This window comes from Pteropus medius, unplaced genomic scaffold, assembly GCF_902729225.1.
Source record: "Pteropus medius unplaced genomic scaffold, Ma_sr-lr_union100, whole genome shotgun sequence".
Taxonomy (NCBI): Eukaryota; Metazoa; Chordata; class Mammalia; order Chiroptera; family Pteropodidae; genus Pteropus; species Pteropus medius.
The window spans coordinates 10,615,825-10,637,760 of NW_024349519.1; the positions used below are offsets into that span (position 1 = coordinate 10,615,825).

The 21,936-nt window shown below is 31.9% G+C and overlaps 1 protein-coding gene across 1 annotated transcript in view; it reads left to right on the forward strand.

Moving 5' to 3' along the window:
- The window catches only part of IPO8 (importin 8), a 54,392-nt gene that overhangs the window by 27,555 nt on the left and 4,901 nt on the right, over window positions 1-21,936 (forward strand). Inside the window, exons 15-22 of the mRNA XM_039882394.1 lie at window positions 447-607; window positions 1,417-1,542; window positions 4,506-4,572; window positions 8,656-8,781; window positions 9,388-9,485; window positions 12,541-12,636; window positions 18,626-18,846; window positions 20,826-21,031. Coding sequence (XP_039738328.1) covers window positions 447-607; window positions 1,417-1,542; window positions 4,506-4,572; window positions 8,656-8,781; window positions 9,388-9,485; window positions 12,541-12,636; window positions 18,626-18,846; window positions 20,826-21,031 — 1,101 coding nt within the window. The remainder of the gene's footprint in view (window positions 1-446; window positions 608-1,416; window positions 1,543-4,505; window positions 4,573-8,655; window positions 8,782-9,387; window positions 9,486-12,540; window positions 12,637-18,625; window positions 18,847-20,825; window positions 21,032-21,936) is intronic.

A 21,936-nucleotide genomic window follows, 5' to 3' on the forward strand; every position in this document is an offset into this window, starting at 1 on the left:
TTAATGGAAGTCTGAATATTATATAAGGATATGTGGGGAGGAAGGTAGGTAGAGATGGGGTGGGGCAGGAAATGGGCACCATCAGTATTGGGCATAGTTCTTATGCATGTGATTTTTTATACATGTATCCTGGTATCATATGTTCTGTAAGTCATGCCAATGACAGAGCATATATATAATTAGAATTTCTCACTGGGGGCTATTGGCATTTTAGGCAGGACAATTCTTTTCTGTACAGGACTGATTATCCCCATATTACTCATAAGAAAACTGATATATTGGTGAAGGTTATTTTGGTACAGCTTTGTGACTTATTCACCACAGAGCAAGACTCTATCTAGAACCTCTTACCGTGTGTCACTTTATCTTAGGACCAAGTTAATTCTTTTCACTACTTGTGAATAGCTAAATTTTTTTTACTGATTTTGTTTGTTTTGTTGCATTAGCTAAGGAATATATGAAGCCACATGTGAGGCCTATTATGCAGGAACTGTTGCACATTGTTAGAGAGACAGAAAATGATGATGTAACTAATGTCATCCAGAAGATGATATGTGAATACAGTCAAGAAGTAGCCTCAATTGCTGTTGATATGACTCAGCACTTGGTAAGCTGGGCAAGAATTTATGTTAGTTTGGTTTAAAAGTCTTGAATAATCTAAATACATTAAACTCCAGAATTTGGAGTTTAGTTTTATATGTAACTATAATAGTAACATAAAAATGTTTGCTCTTATAATTTTGACAGTTATTAATTTTTATAGTTAATTAGATTTAACTCTAATAACATTTAGGATTATCTCTTTTCACCTATAATATTCTAAGATTTCATAATGACATGCCTTAATGTGAGCCTTCTAAATTTTCACTTTCTGGGCTTTGAATCTTGGAGCTCACTTTCTTCAGTTTTGACCAATTTCTTGTATTACCTTTTTGATAAATTTCTTCCTACCATTTTTTCTGTTCTGCAGTTCTGATGCGGAATATTGGGCCAGGACTGAGTTCTAATTTCCTTACCTTTTCTCTCCTGTCTTCCATATTTGTTCTTTTGTTTCATTTTTTAGATAATTCCTTGATTTTTTTCTTTTAAACCTTCTATCAAATTTTTCAGTTGAGTACTACTAGATTTTAGTTTTTCTAGATTTTGGATTTGTTTGTTTAATGACAACCAGAAGTTAAATATTAGCTATCTGGTTATAGTAGCTAAAGTACATTCCACTCTAGTGACTAGATAAGGAAAAAAATGGCTATATTTAAAACATTACAGGTTCTATCATTGATTCACTTGGCAAAGTGCATAACTTAGTTTGAGCAAAGCTGACATTTACATGTGAGACACTGCACTTTTGCTAACTTAAATAGTGAGGGATGGGTATAACAGTACTAATTGTTGAATATGTTCATGTTCTTTTCATAGGCTGAGATATTTGGCAAAGTTCTTCAAAGTGATGAATATGAAGAAGTCGAAGACAAAACAGTAATGGCTATGGGAATTTTACATACCATTGATACTATCTTGACAGTTGTAGAAGATCATAAAGAGGTGAGATTTCATTGTATTTTATTTTGTCATTATGGTAACATTAACTGAAATTTGTATAATCAATGGGCATGAGTTCTAAAGGCTTGACTTTTAAATTACTACTTACTTATGTTGCTAGATTTTAAAAATTATCCTCGAATTTTATAGACACATATTAAAATGATTGAGGGGAAATATTACATGTGGTTGTAAGGGGTATATCTGAGTTTAGTTCATCACATCTGCTATGTGCTAGCCTAGGCTTTTGGGAAATACCAAATTGAATTAGAAATGAACTCTGCCTTCTGGAACCCATAGTTTAGTCTTCTTGATAGAGATTGATAGCCATTCATTCAGTGGCAAATATTAAATAGTGGAACCAAATTCTGATGTAACATATTGTGAGAATGGAAGGGAAGAAGAGCTTAAAACATTATCTTTCCTAAATGAATTCCGGAACAATATTGGGATAAAAATTTGTCCAGACAATAATCAGGTGCTTTCATATTAGCTGTTAGTCTTACCTAATTCAACATGAGATAGATAGATAGAGCAGGTAATGGTAGTGTCCTTTATAGAAGTTGAAAACAAGGTTCAGATAGTATCAGGAGATTTGTTCACAGAATTTTGAGTTTGCAGTCAAATTATTTTGATAGTGTATCATTTTTTCCCCACCTAAAACCTGCCTCACTCCTCCCCAAGTATCACATAGCCTTTCCTTAACTCAAATTAAATTTGTGTTCTTCTGGTAGTTCAAGTTGACTTGTTTGGCAATGATGGCAGCTCTTGTTTTATGCAGTGAGGACTTAGGAAGCAGGTGCTGGTTCTTTAAATAGCATTGTTAAACCCTATGGCTCTTGATTTATCCTGTGTTTATCACATACCAGTGGAAGATAACCAGATTCTTAAAAACAGTTTGATATTCTTCTCCAGGGTAGGCCTTCTTTCACCTAAAATGCTTAATATGAATTTTAATGTCCATATTCATTATTTTATTTTAGTTTTGTATCCTTGTTGAAACTATATGGTCCTCTTGGGGACAGTGAGATGTTCCAAATTAAATTACAAGTGTACTTAAGGACAATTCTTTCGTCTTATATGTAAAACTTGTATTTTAAATTTGAAGAGACCTGAGGAATCACCTAGTGGAGGATGGGCAGTAGTAGAATGAGCAGGAGGATTATTTTGAGAACAAAACAGCATTTTATGTTTTTGTTTTAATTCTTTTATTCTTGAAATTAAATTTATTTTGAATTTCAAATAAAATTAAAGGTACATGTGAACTAACTGTGATTATCAAGGAAGGCAAGGTTTAAAACTGAGACACACAGATTTTCTTGCTTCCTTACTCACAGATGAAAAACTTAAAGTATTTAGCTCATAGATAATTAGAGGCAAAACAAGGAATGGAATCTTGGTCTCCAGATTGCCTGTCCTGTGATTTGAATTTTAGCTTGTTAAAAGCAAACTTTGAAAACATTTTTCCTCAAAAGGAAAAAAGAATCACATGTATATGAATACATGTACAAATAATGTGTGAAGAGCACAATTAAAAATTTAAAACAGATGCTTAAGCATATGCAGTTTTGCTTAATGGTTTTAAATATCTTGGCAAATGTTAAATTTTGGATCATTTGAACTTTCAGACAGTAGTTTAAGCTGAATATTAAAAGAATACACTCGAAAGTTGAAAATAGGATACTTAGCTGAAAAATGTAACCTATAATGGATTCTAATTTTTTACTTATTTAAAGAATATTTAGTACAAACATATATTGAAAAATTTAAAAGGTGTGAAAAGGTATTCAGTGAAATTTCACCTTCTCACTTAGTATCCTAGTCATCTGATTCTCCTCTCGAGGAGGTAGCCCCTTTACCAGTTTTTTGTGTCCTTTCTGAGATTTTTCTACTACAATTTCCAGGTAAAAAGTGAGTATGTATATTTTTCTTTAATGAAAATGATAGCATACAGTTTTCATCTGCCATTTTTTACTTTAATATATCTTGGTGATCCTTTCATATTAGTCAGTAAAGTTACATATTTTTAATAGTTGCAAGATCAAGTTTCTTAACCAGTCCCCTTTTAATGGATATAATTTAACTATCTTTTGTTAAGTGGAAATTTGGTTGTTACTAATCACAAACATTGTTGCAGTGAATGGCCTTTTACATGTCATTTTCACATGTAATAATATATCTTAAGGGCAAATTCATTTAAGTGGAATTACTGGATAAAAGGATAAAGGTATAAGGTTGAAGGATGTTGCTAACTTGTTCCTGATAGTATGTATCAATTTGAACTTCCAAATCAATGTAAAGCTCCTACTTTTTGATCATTGTCAGATTGATAGGTAAACAGTGTTAATCTTGTGCTTAGAATTTGTACTCTTATTATGTATTAGAATAAACATCTTTTTATAAGCTTAAGATCCATTTATATTTCTTTTTCTTAATTTCTGCCTTTCTGTTGATTTCACGTGAGGTGAATTTTATCTTTGTGATACCGTTTGAAAATATTTCACTCAATTTTTCATTTATTTTTGACTTCCTCCTGCTCTATGCAGAAATTTTTAATTTTTGAAACCAAAATCAATATATTTATTTCTGGTTTCTGGGCTTTGAGTTATTTTCTTTTTAGGATTATACACAATTTTTTTTTTTTTTATTTCTTCTAGTATTTTTTACCTTAAGTCTTAACCTTGAAATCTTTGATCTATTAGGAATTTATTTTGGTATAAAGTATGAGGTAAAGAATTAATTTTATTATGGATTTAACTCCCATTTCCATCATTGGTTTACTTTTCAGAATTTTCTGGTAGTCTTGCATGTTTAATTCTTCATGTGATATTTGGAATTAACTTGTCAACTTCTCTCAAAAAAATTCTTTTGATATTTTTATGTAGATAATATTAAATTTATAGATTAATATAGATCAAGGGATAGCATGATGAATTTTAAACTAAATGTTTAAAACTTGTCTTTAGGTTACTCAGCAGTTGGAGAATATCTGTCTACGGATCATTGATCTTGTTTTACAGAAACATGTAATTGGTAAGTTTAAAGGTTGACTAAAAAGGTAAATTGAGAATTTTAAAAAAGTTGATGAGCTTCCAGTGCATTTTTAGCTCTTCAAATTCAACAAAATGGACAATTTTGAGAAGGAGAAGATTGCATTCTCTTTAATTTTGAATATATTTCTAATATCTCTATTTTCATTTAGAGAAAAACTTAATAACCCAACTAAGAATTTTTGACTTTAGAATTTCCAAAGGGCAGAGAATTTGAAATTTTACATTTTTAGAAACCAGAACTGGGATGAGGTTCAGGTGAGGTTAATTTAATCTGGGATTGAAAAATGTGAAATGATAGGTGTATGCCTTATCAGAAGTGTGAGCTATTATTGTTCTATTATCTATTATTGTGCCCAACTTCTGAATAGAATCAGTAACTAATGCTGGATGTAACAAACTGATGGAAATTCGTAGAGGAGGCTGCTTTTCCATAGTATCCAAGCATTTTGAAGATGCTAGCCCTAGGGCATTTGGGCATGAGAGAGACACAATCTGTGTAGTATTCAAATAGAAAGATGTGAGGAAAGCTTGTTACTGCTTAAGAGTGGTGGTCCCTTGACTATTTATTTTCCTAATTAGCAAAAAATTGAACATGAACTTCTAATATATGTAAATAATATTTGAATATGTATTTAAAGGCAATACACATATCTTACTATACTACATTTACATACATAAACAATAGAAATGTAAAAGGGTGGGATTCAAAGTGTTCGAATACATTCTTCTCCCATCTCAGTGGATTATCTTGCATGCTATATCAGGTACACGTACTTCTTACTTTTGAAGATATTGCTGTAAAGCCATAGTTGTCAGACTTTAGTGTGCATGAGAATCAGTGAGGAGCTAATTAAAATGAAGATTCCTGGACTGTAACCCCATTCTAATTGTTAGTTTGAGGCAGTGCCCAGGAATCTGCATTTTGCTGATTATTCCAGGTGATTCTCATGCAGGTGAAACAGTAACTTGGTAGTGCTTTTTGCTAATAGGATCCAAGGATGCAAGTACTTTTCTTTACTCTCTTACTAGAGCAAGTGCAAAACAGTTAACATATCTAATAGCCAGAGAAGAATAGTCACTAGTAGTCGTAGGAAATTAGGTGACTAATTTTTAAGTCCTGGCTATTGTAGAAACAAAAGGAATTCCTAATGAAAGTGTTACACTAGTAAACAGTGATTTATGTGAGACGATTGACATTTTATTTTACCCTCCATAGCTCCCAAGGTCAACTTATATTTTTTAGCAAAGCATCAGTTTGTATAAAGATTATGCAAGTAAGGATATTACAGTAGTCCTCCCCTTATCCACGGGGGATATGATCTGAGACCTCCAGTGGATGCCTAAAACTGTAGATGGTACCAAACCCTATACATATTATGTTTTTTCCTATACATGCATACCTCTGATAAAGTTTAATTATAAAAGTTAGGCACAGTAAGTGATTAACAACAACAATAATAAAATAGAACAGTTCTAGCTATATACTGTCATAAAAGTTGTGTGAATAGCTTTGAGATCATCATTAAATAAAATAAGGGTTACTTGAACACAAGCACTACAAAACTGTGGTAGTCAATATAATAATCAAGAGATCTACTAAGTAACTAGGAGCGGGTAGTATATGTAGTGTGGATACTCTGAACAAAGGATGATTCACTTTCCAGCTAGGACAGAATGGGATGATGTGAGATTTCATCATGCTACTCAGAATGATACACAATTTAAAATTTATGAGTTGTTTACTTTTGGAATTTTCTATTTAATATTTTCAGATTGTGGTTGACTGAAGATAACTGAAACCATGGAAAGCAAAAGCATGGATAAGGGGGCACTACTGTATTGGAATTATTTGAGTATTATACCAAAACAAAGAAAAATTATTATATACTTAAAACATTCAAAAAGGAAGGCAGAGAAGTTTTTCATCTTTTAATTGCTTACATGTTCTAGAATTACAAATATTTGTTTTCCTTCTAGGTTGTGGCAAGAATTATTTTGTGATTATTTATCTATACTTTTCAGGATCTCAAAATATTATTGTTATTGGAGATGTTAAAATTGGGAAGGTGATAAGCTCAAAAGAATTTGCTTACTTATGGCCATAGTCTTGGAAAATACTGTAACTGGAAATTCTCCATTTATATTTAAAATAATCTTGTGAAGTAAGGCAAAGAGAAATAATTTATATAAAACTTCTGTAATCTGCCTATACCAGCTATTTGATTTGAGCAATTGCAACATCAAGATCTTAATAAAAGGAAAGGGAGCCTATTTCTTGGGTGCAGTGGGCAGAGGAGAAAACCGTGGTTCTAATTGCCTGTCCCCTCTAATATCCTATTCCAAGTCTCAAGGTGATGGATGATCCCTCTTATGTATTTAGCTGTAATGCATTTAATTTTAATGGCCATTTTTGAACCAGTATTGGCCATATAGGATCTCAGATAAAAAATACTATTCTGGAAGATGTCATGAGTTGAATCTGTTATTCCAGAATCCCCTCCAATGTTTATGTCCATGATCCTGACTCTTTCCATTGTCCCACTTTCTGTCCCTCTTTTGCCTGTTTTCATTTTGCTAATTTACTCATAAAATATTATTTATTATTAAAAGCCAGTCTTAGCTATTACTGCTTTCACTGCTTTATCTTATACACGAAGTCAAACTTAGTAAAACCATCACACCCTAACAATTTTGGTTGAGAATAATCGAAATAACTTCTGATTAGTTAAAGCATAAATGGAATTTAGTGGAAGGATATTTGGTAGCTCACTTGAACCATGGGAAGGCTAGAGCCATCCAGGATTCTGCCATAGAAGTGGTCCACTTAGAAAGTCAGCGCTGACTCTGTCGACACTGGATCCTATACTGCCACCTACCACTGTCCAGACCTCAACACAGTCACAAAAAATAATCTGTAACAGCTTTGTCCTTCTAGTTTCTCGCTCAGGCTTCAAAGTCCTGATCTTAAGCATCTTAGCGGCCAGGTCATACACGCATGCCATAGCTATCAAGGGCGCAAAAGGAAATATTGGGCCCCTTTTCTGTCTTTAGGTTTCATGTTAGAAGAGGCATTTGTTCTCCTTTATTCACCTTCAATGGTGGGGTAATGATGAACAGAACTTTCAGAAATTTTATATTCAGATAATTTGTTGTTTCTCAAGCGATTATCTTACGTAACAAATAATTTCCCATAATCTGTAGTTTTCCTCTTATTTTGCTTTCAGTAAGGCCAATATATTGGTATTACTAGCTTTTGAATATATGTTACAGAATAAAACTTCATTCAGGTTTTAAATAATGTTACAGAATAAAACTTCAGGTTTCTAGGGTGAATATTAGTTCTTTTTAATAAATGGAAAAAAAAACTTTGAAGTTAGACTTTTGCTTGGTGACATGTTAGGAATTGTACAAATTTTTTATATTGAGGTTTATGTTTTCTGCTTGTATGTTTAGATATAAGTTTTCTTTTTGATGGAGAATAATAAGAAATACATATGCAAATACTGAAACATTCTCTTTAGACTCTTCTATTTTATGAAGGGTATAATTGTCTTGAGGCAAATTGAAAAATGTTGTATAATTTTTACAGGTTATGTAAGTTGACAAAATACTGTCCAGTATATAGTTTGTAGAAATATGCGAGACAGGCAGATATTTTAGCATAGCTTAATTAAGCTCTCCAAAGTATGTTAATTACTTGTAAATTTAAAATCTGGTACATGAAAGAGATAAGACAATCTCTTCCTTCTTATACCCATTTTTATTTTATAAGTATAAATTATATTTTATATAGTACAAAATATCTAAAAATTAAATATAGTAAGTAAGTTTAGTAAAAATAAATCTTTGCCTTGTTTGAGTAGGGAGCAAATATTGATAAGAAATGGAAGGTAGCAAATGCTATGTAGCTGAAAATGTGAATGCTGAGGAAGGGATGCTCAAAAGTATGTTAGATATAAGAGGAATTTGCGTTAGGATGCAGCCTAAATCTTCCCCTGTGTGGCCTTTGTGTTTAATTTTTGCTATTTTCTAGCATTCTTACTAGAGATTTTCTTCTTTCTAGAATTCTATGAAGAAATTCTTTCACTGGCATACAGTTTAACCTGCCATGGTATCTCCCCTCAAATGTGGCAGCTTCTAGGTATATTATATGAAGTATTTCAGCAGGATTGTTTTGAATACTTTACAGGTATGGCTTTGACTATGTAACATTTTTGCTTTTCTCTGTCTAGATATTATTTCCTTTTGCACTTGAAAGAAAGACATAGATGATTCCAGTACTAACCAGAAAATAATTGTTCTTGTTTCCCTGTCAAGTAAAGGGCGTGGTTGTCATAGCACTGTTCTTCAGCCTCAGGAATATAGGCAATAGGAAGGAGTCTGTTTCGTATTGTATCTTAAATTAGCTTGCGATCAGAGCATATTTTCCATATATTAATTCAGTTACTGTTTTCTGAATACTGACTAAATTCTAAGCACTCTTCTAAATTCAACTATACAATAGTGAACAAAATAGCTCTTGCTCTTTTGATGTTTCTGATCTAGTGAGGGGAGAAGGGAAGTGGGAAAACAGACTAACAAGAAAACATGTAGTACGTCAGACGGTGATGAGTGCTATGGAGAAAAATAAGACATACTTCATCTACAAATAGGGCAGATTTACCACTTGTTTCTAGTGTTTTGCGGTTGCAAGGGAAGATAGTAATGTGTGGGTACAATAGAAATATGGTTCAGTGGGAATAATTTATACTCTTGTCACTCAAGTCTCATTGGGATTTTGAAATTTTTTTTCCAGACATGATGCCTCTCCTGCATAATTATGTGACAATAGATACAAATACTTTACTATCAAATCCAAAGCATTTAGAAATACTTTTTACAATGTGTAGAAAGGTAAGCATATCCTAATCCCTTGTTGTAGTGGTTCTTCCTAATGTTCGAGTGTTTTACTGCAGGATACACTTTCTTACACATTCAGTTCTATATTGCCTTCATCAACATATAGTTGTCATTTTGTATTTTTTAATGGAGCTTCGAATTGTAATTTGAACATTTCATATTGTGTGTTGTGCTTAAGAATGTTTGGCACATTTATAGCTGTGTACTTTTTAATGTTCAAGGTAAATCATTTTCTTTTTTTTCCTCTTTGAATCTTATATATAAATAAATTAATTTTTTTGAGGGGGTGAAATTGATTAACAAAATCCAATAAGTTTCAAGTGTACAATTCAACAGTAAGTCATATATATAGTGCGTTGTGTGTTTACTGCCCATAGTTAGATTTCTTTCTGTCACCACATATTTGGCCCCTTTTACCCCAATCTACTTCCCCCTTTACCCTCTCACGGTAAATAATTTTCTTTGTATTTTTTCCTTTCAAAAACTTGCTACTTGATTAAAAAAAAGTGCTAGGAAAATAACCACACAGTCTCAATCATTGATTTTTCTTTTAATTGAATGTATAAATTGGCAAGCACGAGACATAGGTAATTTGAACATAAATAATATAGGACAAAAAATTGAAATAGTTGGAAAATAGCATTATTTAGCTCAGTCCAGGATAATTTATAAGTCACATAAGGCAACTGTTGTATTTATGCACAAACGTGATTGTCTACTATGTTATCTTTGCCACAGGTGAGATTTGGTCCTCTGTTGGTTTTATATTGGAATCATTGATGACTAAATAATGTTTCCCTTCTCCTTTAGGTGAATATATGTATATACATAAATATAAAACTGTATTGCATAGAGCTGGCAAATTTGAGAAAGCCCAAATAGCCAGACCTAAAAGTTTGGCCCTGGAAATGGGAGTAAAACTAGTATACAACCTATTTTCCTCACTGGAAGAGATGTGTACCAAGATCTGTTAAATCATAATCAGCAGTCTTTAGTTTTTCCTAAGTTAGAGAGCAGCTAGTGAGGAAAAGGGTAAGAGAAAGCAACAAGTAGAAAACATAACAGCCCTGCATAGTCCATTAGTAACTCACAGCTGCTTTGTATTATAGCAGATAGAGTAAAAGTGATATTCACAATAATGTCTTTAGACTTATCGAGTAGGTAAGATAGATTTCATATTCTTGATTTTAATAATAACTAACACTTATTGAACTCTTACCATATGCCAGGAATTTCCTGAGCACTTTATACATATTAACTTATTTAATCTTTACAGCATTATAAGGAAGGTATCACTTTTTTGTCAAAGAGGAGATTGAACCACATATATTGCATTGTGCCTGAAGTTTAGTAAATTGTCTTAAGTCACATAGCTACTCTGTGTTGGCGTCAGATTTGAACCCAAGTAAAGTGAATGCAATTTTGGGAAAAGAGTAATTTTTTTTTTTCTTTCTGTATCATACAACCCCATGAAGTAGATATATTATTATCCTCCTTTTATAGTTGCTGACAGTAAGACACAGTAGTTAAGTAGCTTTTCTAAAAACACAGCTAAAAAGTGGCAGAGCTGAGGTTCGAACCAAGGAATTCTGGTTCCAGAGCCCGTTCACATTTAGAATCTAGATCTAGATACACTGCCCTCGAGGTAGAATTTAAAATTTATATAAATATGGCTGATTCTTGGCTTTGGCAGCTAGCTGCTTACTATTCAGCTCACTGATCCATCTGTTTTCTAGCTACCAAAATTTTATAGCTATCTTTTTCCCATTTCTCAATCTTTGTGGATGTATCCTTCTAAAATCTCTTTATTATCATTTTGATGGCCTTTTGGGAAGGAGTAAAATTAAATGGGAGTGTTCGGTCATCTTTATCTGGAATTTCTTTTTAATTCAGTTTCTTAAATTGTATTTGTCTAGGAAATTATCCAGTTCATCTAAGTTTTCAAATATATAAGGAATAGAGTGTTCCCTATAGTATTCTCTTATTTTTTAATCTCTTCTATATTTGTATTTATATATTTTTCATTTCTAATTTTTTAATTTTTTAAAAAATTTTTTATACAACTTGTCTTTTTCATTGTCTTTTTTCAGTGAATCTGTTTTTGGTTTCTCTCTGTTACCTCTTTTTGTCTATATTTTAAATTTCTGTTTCACCTATATTCTTTGAGTAAAGTCTGTTCTTTTATGTCTTGTTTGAACTCAATTTTTCCACCTGTCTTGATTTCTACAAGCATGCTTCTACTCTACAAATCTTTCTGTAGGAACCTTGTTATAAGGCAGCAGCATTTCAATTTTATGCATGAATGTGTACATTGTAGAATTGTTTATAATAGTGAAGATATAGAATTGACAATAGGGAAACAGTCTGGTAACTTTGTTATATTCATCTACTGTAATATCATATAGTTCTAAGTGGTTTATAATGTCCATGGAAAATATTTCTAATTATAAAGACCACATGAGGAAATTAAAAAGTATATATTATTTAATTATGCTTATCATGAAAAAAATGGGTGCATATGGACAAGAATCCAATAGGATCAGAAAAACACAGGGTTTGTTTTATTGTTTAAAAAGGTTATTTCGCAATGCAATGTATATATATATATAATGTTGAATTGTACACCTGAAACTTACTGGGTTTCGTTAAGCAGTGTCACCATAAAAAAAACAAAAATAAAAACAAAAAACCCCTGAACTTTCAAAGATAAATAAATAAAAAGATTATTTATTTTAAAATTTCATTTTATTATTTTGTTGTTTTGGTGCCTTTAAAAGGAAGCTTCATTTATTTAGATAATTAACTCATGTAGCCTAATTTATTAATCCAAAGTTAAGTGAATTGTTACTCCATATAAGGAATTGGAGTAGATAAAGAAGATAGATGGACTTTGTTTTGACCTTCCCTCTTTAGGTTAGTAAGGTAACCTTAAAAAGCAAGCAAAACGATGATTCTAATGGTTGAATTTTTGTGGGATATTTGCTTCATGTGGACTTGATTAAGTTATATGCAATGCCATTCACTACTGAGCTAATTGTAATTACGGCAGGTACTATGTGGAGATGCTGGAGAAGATGCGGAATGTCATGCAGCCAAACTTCTTGAGGTCATCATTCTCCAGTGCAAAGGAAGGGGAATTGACCAGGTAACATATGTATAGAAAGCCTCAATCTGGATGTTTACATTTAAATTTACATGCCCAATTGACATTTGTTTATATTATGATGGGAAATTAAAAAGATAGCCTACAGTTTGTACTTACTGGTACAAATCCTATTTAACTGACAAAGAAAAAGATCCATGCAATTTGGAAATTGTACCTTGCATTCTACCTGAGAAAGAGATACACGGAAAAAAATGTTTAATAGTTTAAGGGGCTATCAAGCAAATCATAAAGGAGATAAAAGTGTAAATTCTGCACAGTTGGATTCCCAGAGATTTGCATTTCCCCTTTGTTTTTGTGTGTGCTATTGAAATATTCCCAGATTATCTTTTTTTAAAAAACAGAAATAAAGATACTGTGCAAAAAAAAAGAAAAAAAATTTTGTTTATTAATTTAGAAAGTATTATAAATTTTTAACAAGATTGATTTTTGATGTCATGATATGAGAAAAAAGTGTTTTAAAGTGTTCAAGTAATACTATGGTATCTCTTTTCTCTTTCAGTTCTGTAATTTTCTTATAACAGCTTTATTGAGATATAATTTACACACCATACTGTTCACCCATTTGAAGTATATACATTTATCTATTCTAGATATTTTATATAAATGAAATTATTTGTAGTTCTTTGTGAATGACTTCTCTCACTTAGCATAATATCTTAAAGGTTCATCTATGTGATAACATGTATCAGTACTTCATTTCTCTTTATTTCTAAGTATTCCATTATGTGGATATATCACATTTAGTTTAGCCATTCATCAGTCAAATAACATTTGGATTATTTCCATGTTTTGGCTATTATGAACAATGTTGTTATGAACAGTTGTATGCAAATTTTTGTGCAAACATGTTTTCATTTCTCTTGGTATGTGTCTAGGAGCGGTAATTCTTTGTTTAGTGATTTGAGGAACTGCCAAACTTTTTTTCCAAAGCAGCTGCACCATTTTCCATTCCTCATTAATACTTGCTTTTTTTGAGGGGTGAGAAATGGTGTCTTGTAGTTTTGATACACATTTCCCTGATGGCTAATGAGGATGAGCATCTTTTCTTGTGGCCATTTGTATACCTTTTTTTGAGAATTGTCTATTCAGACCCTTTGCCCATTTTCAATTAGGTTATTTGTCTACTTATTACTGAGTTGGAGTTTTTTATATATTCTACATTCAAGTCCTTATCAGATATATAATTTGCAAAAATTTTCTCACCACTTATGGATTGTTTTATCATTCTCCTGGTGATGTCATTTGAAGCACAGAAGTTTTATTTTTAAAAATTTTTTATTATTTTTTTATTTTTTAGGCGAGGCAACCCTTGGTTGATCTCACAGATTGCAAGGACCTTTTCAGTGTACAATCCCTTATTTTTTTATTTTTTATGCCTACAATACCTGGTCTTCCTAGGTGGTCATCCAAGTACTAATCAGGTCCGACCCTGCTTAGCTTCCGAGATCAGACAGGATGGGGCTTGTTCAGAGTAGCATGGCTGTAGACCAGAAGTTTTTAATTTTGATCATGCCCAGTTAATCCATTTTTCCTGATGCTTGTGGTTGGTGTCATATTTAAGAAACTATTGCTGAATCCAGGTTCCCAAAGATTTCTCTATTTTCTTCTAAAAGTTGTAGTTTTAGTGCTATTTGGTATTTAATTTATTTTGAGTTAATTTTTGTATATAGTGTGAGGAATGGGTCCAAACTCATTATTTTGCATGTGGTGTCAAGTTGTCTCAGCACCATTTAATGAAAAACTATTTTTTTCTCTGTTGAATTGTCTTGGCACCCTTATAAAATCAATTGAACCTATTTCCGGCTTCTTTTCCTACTTGATTAATTTTTTTATCCTTAATCTAGAACTATACTGTCTTCATTACTGTATCTTTGTAGTGAGTTCTGAAATTAGGAAGTTCGAGTCCTTCAATTTTGTTCTTTTGCAAGATTGTTTTGGCTGCTCTAGGTCCCTTGCGTTTCCATATGAATTTTAGGATCAGCTTATCAATTTCAGCAAAGAAGCCAGCTGCGATTGTGTTAGGCATTGTGCTGAATCTGTAGATCACTTTAGGAAGCATTGTCATTTTAAGAATATTTAGTCCTTCAGTCCCTGACTTGGGATATCTTTCTTTTTCTTTAGGTTGTCTTTCTTTCAAACATGCTTTAGAGTTTTCAGAGTATAAGTTTTGCAGTTCTTTGGTTAAAATATTCCTAAGTATGTTATTCTTTTTAATGTTATTGTAAAATAAATTGTTTTCTTGATTTCATTTTCAAGCTGCTGATGGCCTGTGTATAGAAATGCAGTTTCTTGTATATTTATCTTGTATTCTACAATCTTGCCAAACTTGTTTATTAGTTTTAATAGTGTTTCAGTGAATTCCTTAGGATTTTCTGTGTACAAGGTCATGTCATCTACAAATAGAGTTTTACCCTTCCAATCTCGGTGCTTTTTGTTTTATTTTTCTTGCCTAATTGCCTTGACTAGAACCTCCAGTGCAGTGTTGAATGAATAGACTTGGCAAGAGGAAACATCTTGTCTTGTTCTTCATCTTAGTGGGGAAAGCATTCGATCTTTTATCATTAAGTCTGATATTAGCTGTAGGTTTTTCATAGATGCCTTTTATCAGATCGAGGGAGTTCCTGTCTATTCCTAGTTTGTTGAGTGTTTTTATTATGAAAGAGTATTGAATTCTTTCAGATGCTTTTTCTGCATCTATTGCGATGATCATGTGGCTTTTGTCCCTTATTGATGTGGTGTATTGCATTAATTGATTTTCAGATGTTAAATCAACCATGCATTCCTGGTGTAAACCTTACTTGGTCATGGAGTATGATCCTTTTTATATATTTCCAGATTCAGTTAGCTGGTATTTTTCGAAAAGTACTTTATGTCTATATTTATAAGAGATATTGAACTATATATATATTTTTTCTTGTGATATATTTGTCTGGCTTTGGTATCAGAGTGATGCTAGCCTCATAGAATGAGTTGGAAGTGCTCCTTCCTCGTCTGTCTTTTGGAAGAGTTTGAGAAGTTCAGTGTTCTTTACATGTTTGGTAAAATTTAGTAGGGAAACCATCTGTGCCAGAGCTTTTCTTTGTGGGTAGTTTTAAATTACTAATTCAATTTCTTTATTTGTTAGAGGTCTATTCATATTTTTATTTCTTTTTGAGCCATTTTCAGTAGTTTGCATCTTTTAAGGAGTTTGTCCATTTCATCTAACTAATTTGTTTTCATGCAGTTCATAAAATTTCCTTATTTTTTTTGTTTCTGTAGGTCAGTAGTAATGACTATTTTTTTCCTGATTTTAGTAATAGAATCTTCTATCTCTTTTTTTCCCTCTTGGTTAGTTGAGTCAATTTTGTTGATCTTTCCGAACAACCAATTTATGTTATGGCATTATCTAAACAGCACTTTCACAGCAATTAATACGTTCCTTAGGTTTGGAAAACAAAAAGATTCCTTGTTAGCTCTAACATTTAGGTCTTTATTTTGAGTTAAATTTTGTATATGGTGTGAGGAAGGAAAGTTGTTTCAGCATTTGGCCTGTGGGAGCCTCTTGAGTTTGTTATATGAGTGCTTTTGACCTGAACTTCTAGTAGTGTTTGGTAGTTTGCTTGCTATCTGATATGACTAGATGTTCTAGGTTCATCATGTACATTTCTTGCCCTACCCTGGGAAACGGTATTTCAAGACTAAGCATAAGGAATAATCATTGAATTGGTCATTGTTTCTACATAAGAGAGCCAGAAAATACGTATTGCATTTTTTTTTTTTTAGATCACTGCGTCATGAGTACATGCAAATTTTTTCAATTCAAATTCAGGAGTCCATTATTTTTACTTAACCTAATTGATCCTAATCTGTAGCTCCCATACCAAAAATCCTGGTTTTCATCATAGTTACCCGCTTGCTTTATCCTGATAATATGTACATATAGCCTCAGAGTAATTATGTCAATATTATTACCAACATATGATTACTATTAACAGTCTAAGATTTTTTAGTAGCTCTTTTTTTCTACAAGGGTATATCCATAAACTAGAGATATATAATCAAAATATATTCAAATCATTAAACTTTAAAGTCATTTAAAATAATTCTTGTTTGGTTGATTCATTTATTTAATTTTATTTTAATTTTTAAGAATTGCTTAAAAATTTTTTAAACAAATATATAAAACTTACAAAGTTATAAAATCTAATTTATAAAATAAAGTATATTCAGGAAAGTTTAGCTTACATCCCTGTTTCTGCTACCCTTACTCCCTGTCCCCATTTCTCCCCAGTTTTAGTTATTTTTCATTTGAAAAAAATAAGCAAATAGACATTTATTCTCTCTTTACCTTCTTAATTATTATACTTTTTTTTTCAATTCTTCTGCCTTCACTTAATAATACATGCTGTATGTCATTCCATAGTCGTATATAGAGATATTCTGCATTCCTTTTTGAAGCTGCATGGTTCTCTTATTTGTGGATTTACAGTTTGTTCAATCAGTCCCTGTAATTGATTTTGTTTTAATGTAATTTAAAAGGATAATTTTAGTTTTACTAGTTTTAAACCTTAAGGTTTCTTTATTTTACTAATAGCTTTCCATGTAATAATAAATATTTGTTAAAATAAAACTATTTTTAAAAGATCTCAAAAAGAGCTTTTCGAGCTTAGTTTACATTGTCTTGTGACTTCATTGATTCACAATACTTTAACCATAATAATAATTTTTAAGGTAGCATTTCTGTTCTATATGTTGTTCTATTAAATCAGAACACCGAATCTTCTATATTAGAATATGAGAAGAAAGCAATAAAATTACAACTAGTCATCTCTTTATAAAATCTGTCTTAAAAATACCACATATAGTTATGTGTTTTGATTTAATATATTATCCTAAACAAGGCTAGTATTCTGCTGACTCCAATGATTTTCCAGTTTTGCCTACTAAAGAAATCATTAAACCTAACTCTTAAATTTCTCCATGAAATTTGTTTTTAAAATTAATTTTGTTTTAGAGCAGTTTTAGCTTCACAGCAATATCAAGCAGAAAGTACGGAGATTTCCCACATACCCCTGCCCCTACACATGCATAGCCTCTGCATTACTAATATCCCCACCAAAGTGGTACATTAGTAACAATTGATGAACCTACACTGACACATCATTATCACCCAAAGTCCATAGTTTATATTAGGATTCACTCTTTGTGTATATTCTATGAGCTTGGACAGATTTATAATGACATGTATCCACCGTTATAATGACATACAGGGTTACTATATGTTACTATAGTTTCACTGCCCTAAAAATTCTCTGTTCTGCCTATTCATCCATCTTCCCCTAAAACCTTGATTTTTAAAATTTACTTTTGAAAAGAATATATGATGACCTGAGAATTTTATTTTACATAAATAGTTTCAGCCCATTTATTTTAATTGAAAATATATATTGGCAAATACTTAAAATTAGTTCATCAATGTTGCATTTAAAGATTGGAGTCCAAATGATTTTGTTTTAAATGCCAAGTCTACTGTTTTTATTTCAGTCTTTCACTTATGCCAACAGGAATCTTCTTTCTTAAGAGAAATTCTGATCACATCATGCTTATTCTGAGTTTTATTCATTTATCTTTTGAATTTCATTTATCACCGTAGTCATTTTACCTTAAACGTGGAAAGGCTGAGTCCATACCTATTGCCACCATTTGAGTGTGGACTCCTGTAGGAGAATCTCTAAGTGTAATCTGTACTTAAAAGAGAAGGAGACTTCCTGGCACTGCTCTAGGATTTCTCTTTGGCCATCTCATCTCTCTGGGTTTTTATGAGACTATAAATTTAATATCTTTAAAAATGACTTAAATAAGCAAAAGTTTTATTGCCATTAAGAGTATCTTATTTATCGATTACACTTTTTACCAACATTCAGCTTTCCATAAAAGTTACTTGGTTTCTTTGTGTGTGGTTGATTTTCTCTTTCTTTTTTTCCTCTAGTGCATTCCACTTTTTGTTCAACTTGTTTTGGAGAGATTAACCCGAGGGGTCAAAACTAGTGAGCTTCGTACTATGTGTCTTCAGGTTGCAATTGCTGCCTTGTACTACAACCCTGATTTGCTGCTACATACCTTAGAAAGAATTCAGTTGCCTCACAACCCTGGACCTATAACTGTACAGTTTGTAAATCAGTGGATGAATGATACAGATTGTTTTCTTGGGTATGTGTCTTTTGGATTTTCTACTGCATTTCTGTTTCTAGAAAGTTGATTTTTTATTGTATGTACATGTAATTGTATATGAAAAGATATTTTTCATATCTTAAGAATTCTTTTTAGTATATTGTTAACATAATATTTAATTTTTAGAGAACAATGTTTCAGCAGTATAATTTAGTGGAAAGAATGCAGGCTCTGAAAATTAGGTATACCTTTTCTCCACTTTTTTTGACTTATGCGTATTGTTATATCTTTAGATAAAAAAAATTAGGTGTCCATTCACATTCTGTGACCATTAAGTGCCTATGAGTAAAAACATTCTAAATGGAGGAAGGTTGCTAAGCAAGGTACCAGTCTGGTAAAGATATACAGTACTGTTCCAGGATATTGAACTCTGAAGATCTCAGGGGAGCCTGTTCTCAAATATAAGGTCAGGATTGTTAGTTGTAGCCCAGGTGCTGCCCTGGTAGGAGAGTTTGACCTTATGTGAAGCACTCTCCTAATTTTCTAACATAAGAAAAGAGGTAGTTATATGCCCACCTCAAGTGACTCAACACATAGTAGTGATGGTGTTATACGAGAATTTGAGCTAGATTGCTGAGTAATTGTTTAAAGCATTAGAAATAACTAATATTCTTTTTAAGTTTTGTAAGATATTATTTAGAAAAATTTGCTGAGGGGAAAAGACTTCCAGCAAGAGTAGTAGTTAGGACACTTCTGAGTGGTGGGAGATGAGGGAAGCCTGAATTAGGGTGGTAGAATAGGAGTGGGTGAACGAACATCTTTGTAAGCTGCTATGTTTATTCTAATTTTTCTATTTGTAGGAGACTGGAATTTGTCCCTGTTTTAGATTTCTTATTAAAGCCTTCAAGGGAAGAACAGACTTTAAAAAGAAATTGTGCTTAAAGTCGTCTCTGACAAAGGTTTAGGGAATAGATATTTGGTCTTTCACAGTTATGCTGTTGGTATGCATATCTCTTTATTAGCATCTGTAAGCCATTTTCCAAAGATAGAAAGTCTATCTCAGCTATCGCATAGACTGGGCATGCTTGGATTGTGCTTCCTTGGATTCTTTAGAGCCCCACTTGATAGTCGTCTTTCCAGCAGTGATCCCCTTGATACTCAGTCTGTGCTACTAGTTACGGTCTACATGGATAAGGCAGCCCTCAGGACAAGTATGATTCCTGTTATAGTATAACTGCTTTAGCAGTAATAACTTGAAGAAATCAAGTAATGCAAATAATGAAGAATAATAGAAGCTTGTAATATGTTCATCATTGGGTTTGTTGTATATTACTCTTATTTTAAACAAATTGAATTACTAAAATTATTTTTTTGTTCATGTCTGCAATTTTAAATATTATATATTATAGTCTTTTCTTAATATTTTTAGTTTTAAACTACTTAGAATACACATTTAGTTGAAAAATGTGTGTAGTGTGTATTGGTCAAACTTTTTTCCTTCATAATTAAATTTTCCTTATCTTGTGTTATAGCAGAGGACAGTGAATAGATTTACTTATCGCCATTAATTCAACTTATTAGATGCTGAATTTTGGAAATAGCTTTTGGCACGTGGGGTTAGTGTACAGTACATCTGCTGAGAAACTTGTAGACCAATCTAATATAGTCTAAAGAACTGTTCCTTTTTTTCCATTGGATAGGAATTTTATGCTGTCAGATACAAGTATTCATGCTTTAATAAACTTGTTATGCTAGATATCGCATTTATATTAATCATAAATTGATATAACAAGATTTTACCATACTGATTGCAGACTCCTATAAGTCTTTACTGATAATAATTGGTTTACAAAACTCAATTTACATAGGATTTCATGTAATCCCAAATAAGGATACCTCTGTGTAATTCTAATAAATGAACCTTAGAGTACACCTCGGACTTTTCTTTTCATAGTTTCCTCAGAATTTGTCCTCATTCCTCATGCACACATTTTTTTTTTTCTCTTCATAATTTGTAGGCATCATGACCGGAAGATGTGTATAATAGGACTGAGTATCCTCTTGGAATTGCAAAATCGACCTCCTGCGGTAGATGCTGTGGTGGGACAGATTGTGCCCTCAATTCTTTTCCTTTTCCTTGGTCTAAAGCAGGTGTGTGCTACTAGACAACTAGTAAACCGGGAAGATCGCTCAAAAACAGAGAAAACAGATATGGAAGAAAATGGTAAAGTCTTCTAACTGCAGTAAATGCTATAATTAGTTTTGATTTGAGAATGTGTTTTCTTTGAATCTTAGTCTGTTTGTAGTCATTGAACACATTTACACTCTTTGGCCTGTTGCACATTTAACAAATATTTTGGGTTTGGTTGACTTAATTAATTGTATTATGTGATACAAATTTATATTTGTTCACCTTTTGACACTTAAGTGATTTATTATTGAGCCTAGTGAATGCTGTTAAACCCTGGGAAATACATTTACAACAGAATTAAGTGGTCTTGTCAGTTTTTCAATTATTATTTTTTTGGTGCCAACAGTCTCAGTGAAGCCAGAAGATATGAATTAAATGAACCATTAGTCTTAGAACAGAAGTGTCAGTATAGCAGATTGGTAGAGAGTGCTTGATTTGTTTTTAATGGTTCTAATGTGATTCATCATCAGATATTATAATTAGGAGATACTTGTGATTTACGTGTTATAAATTTAGAATAAAGTACATAAATGAATGTAATTTGCTTAATCAAGAGTCAGAATAAGATTGTTAGAGTCAAGAATATCAGACCTTTATTTTATTTATTCACTGTTAACTACGAGGTCCCAGGAAGTAACATTATCCAACTCCAAATGAAGTTTTTCTGCTTCTGGTTAAAAATAGCACTTCTTTAACTGGGAAAAATCAAAACTTTTTCTGGAAAATATGCAACTCTATTTTTTTTTACAATAGTGTTTCTTTACTAGAGGGTTTTTTGGTTTTTGTTTTTGTTTTTGTTTTTGTGAAGTATATGGCAACAATGATAGAATTCTTTTTTTAGTATATTATGATGTTCTCTTTCGAATTTCTTGTTCATTTTTTATTGGATTATAATTAATATTACTTGAAAAATTTTCTAGTAATATCCCAGACTTTCT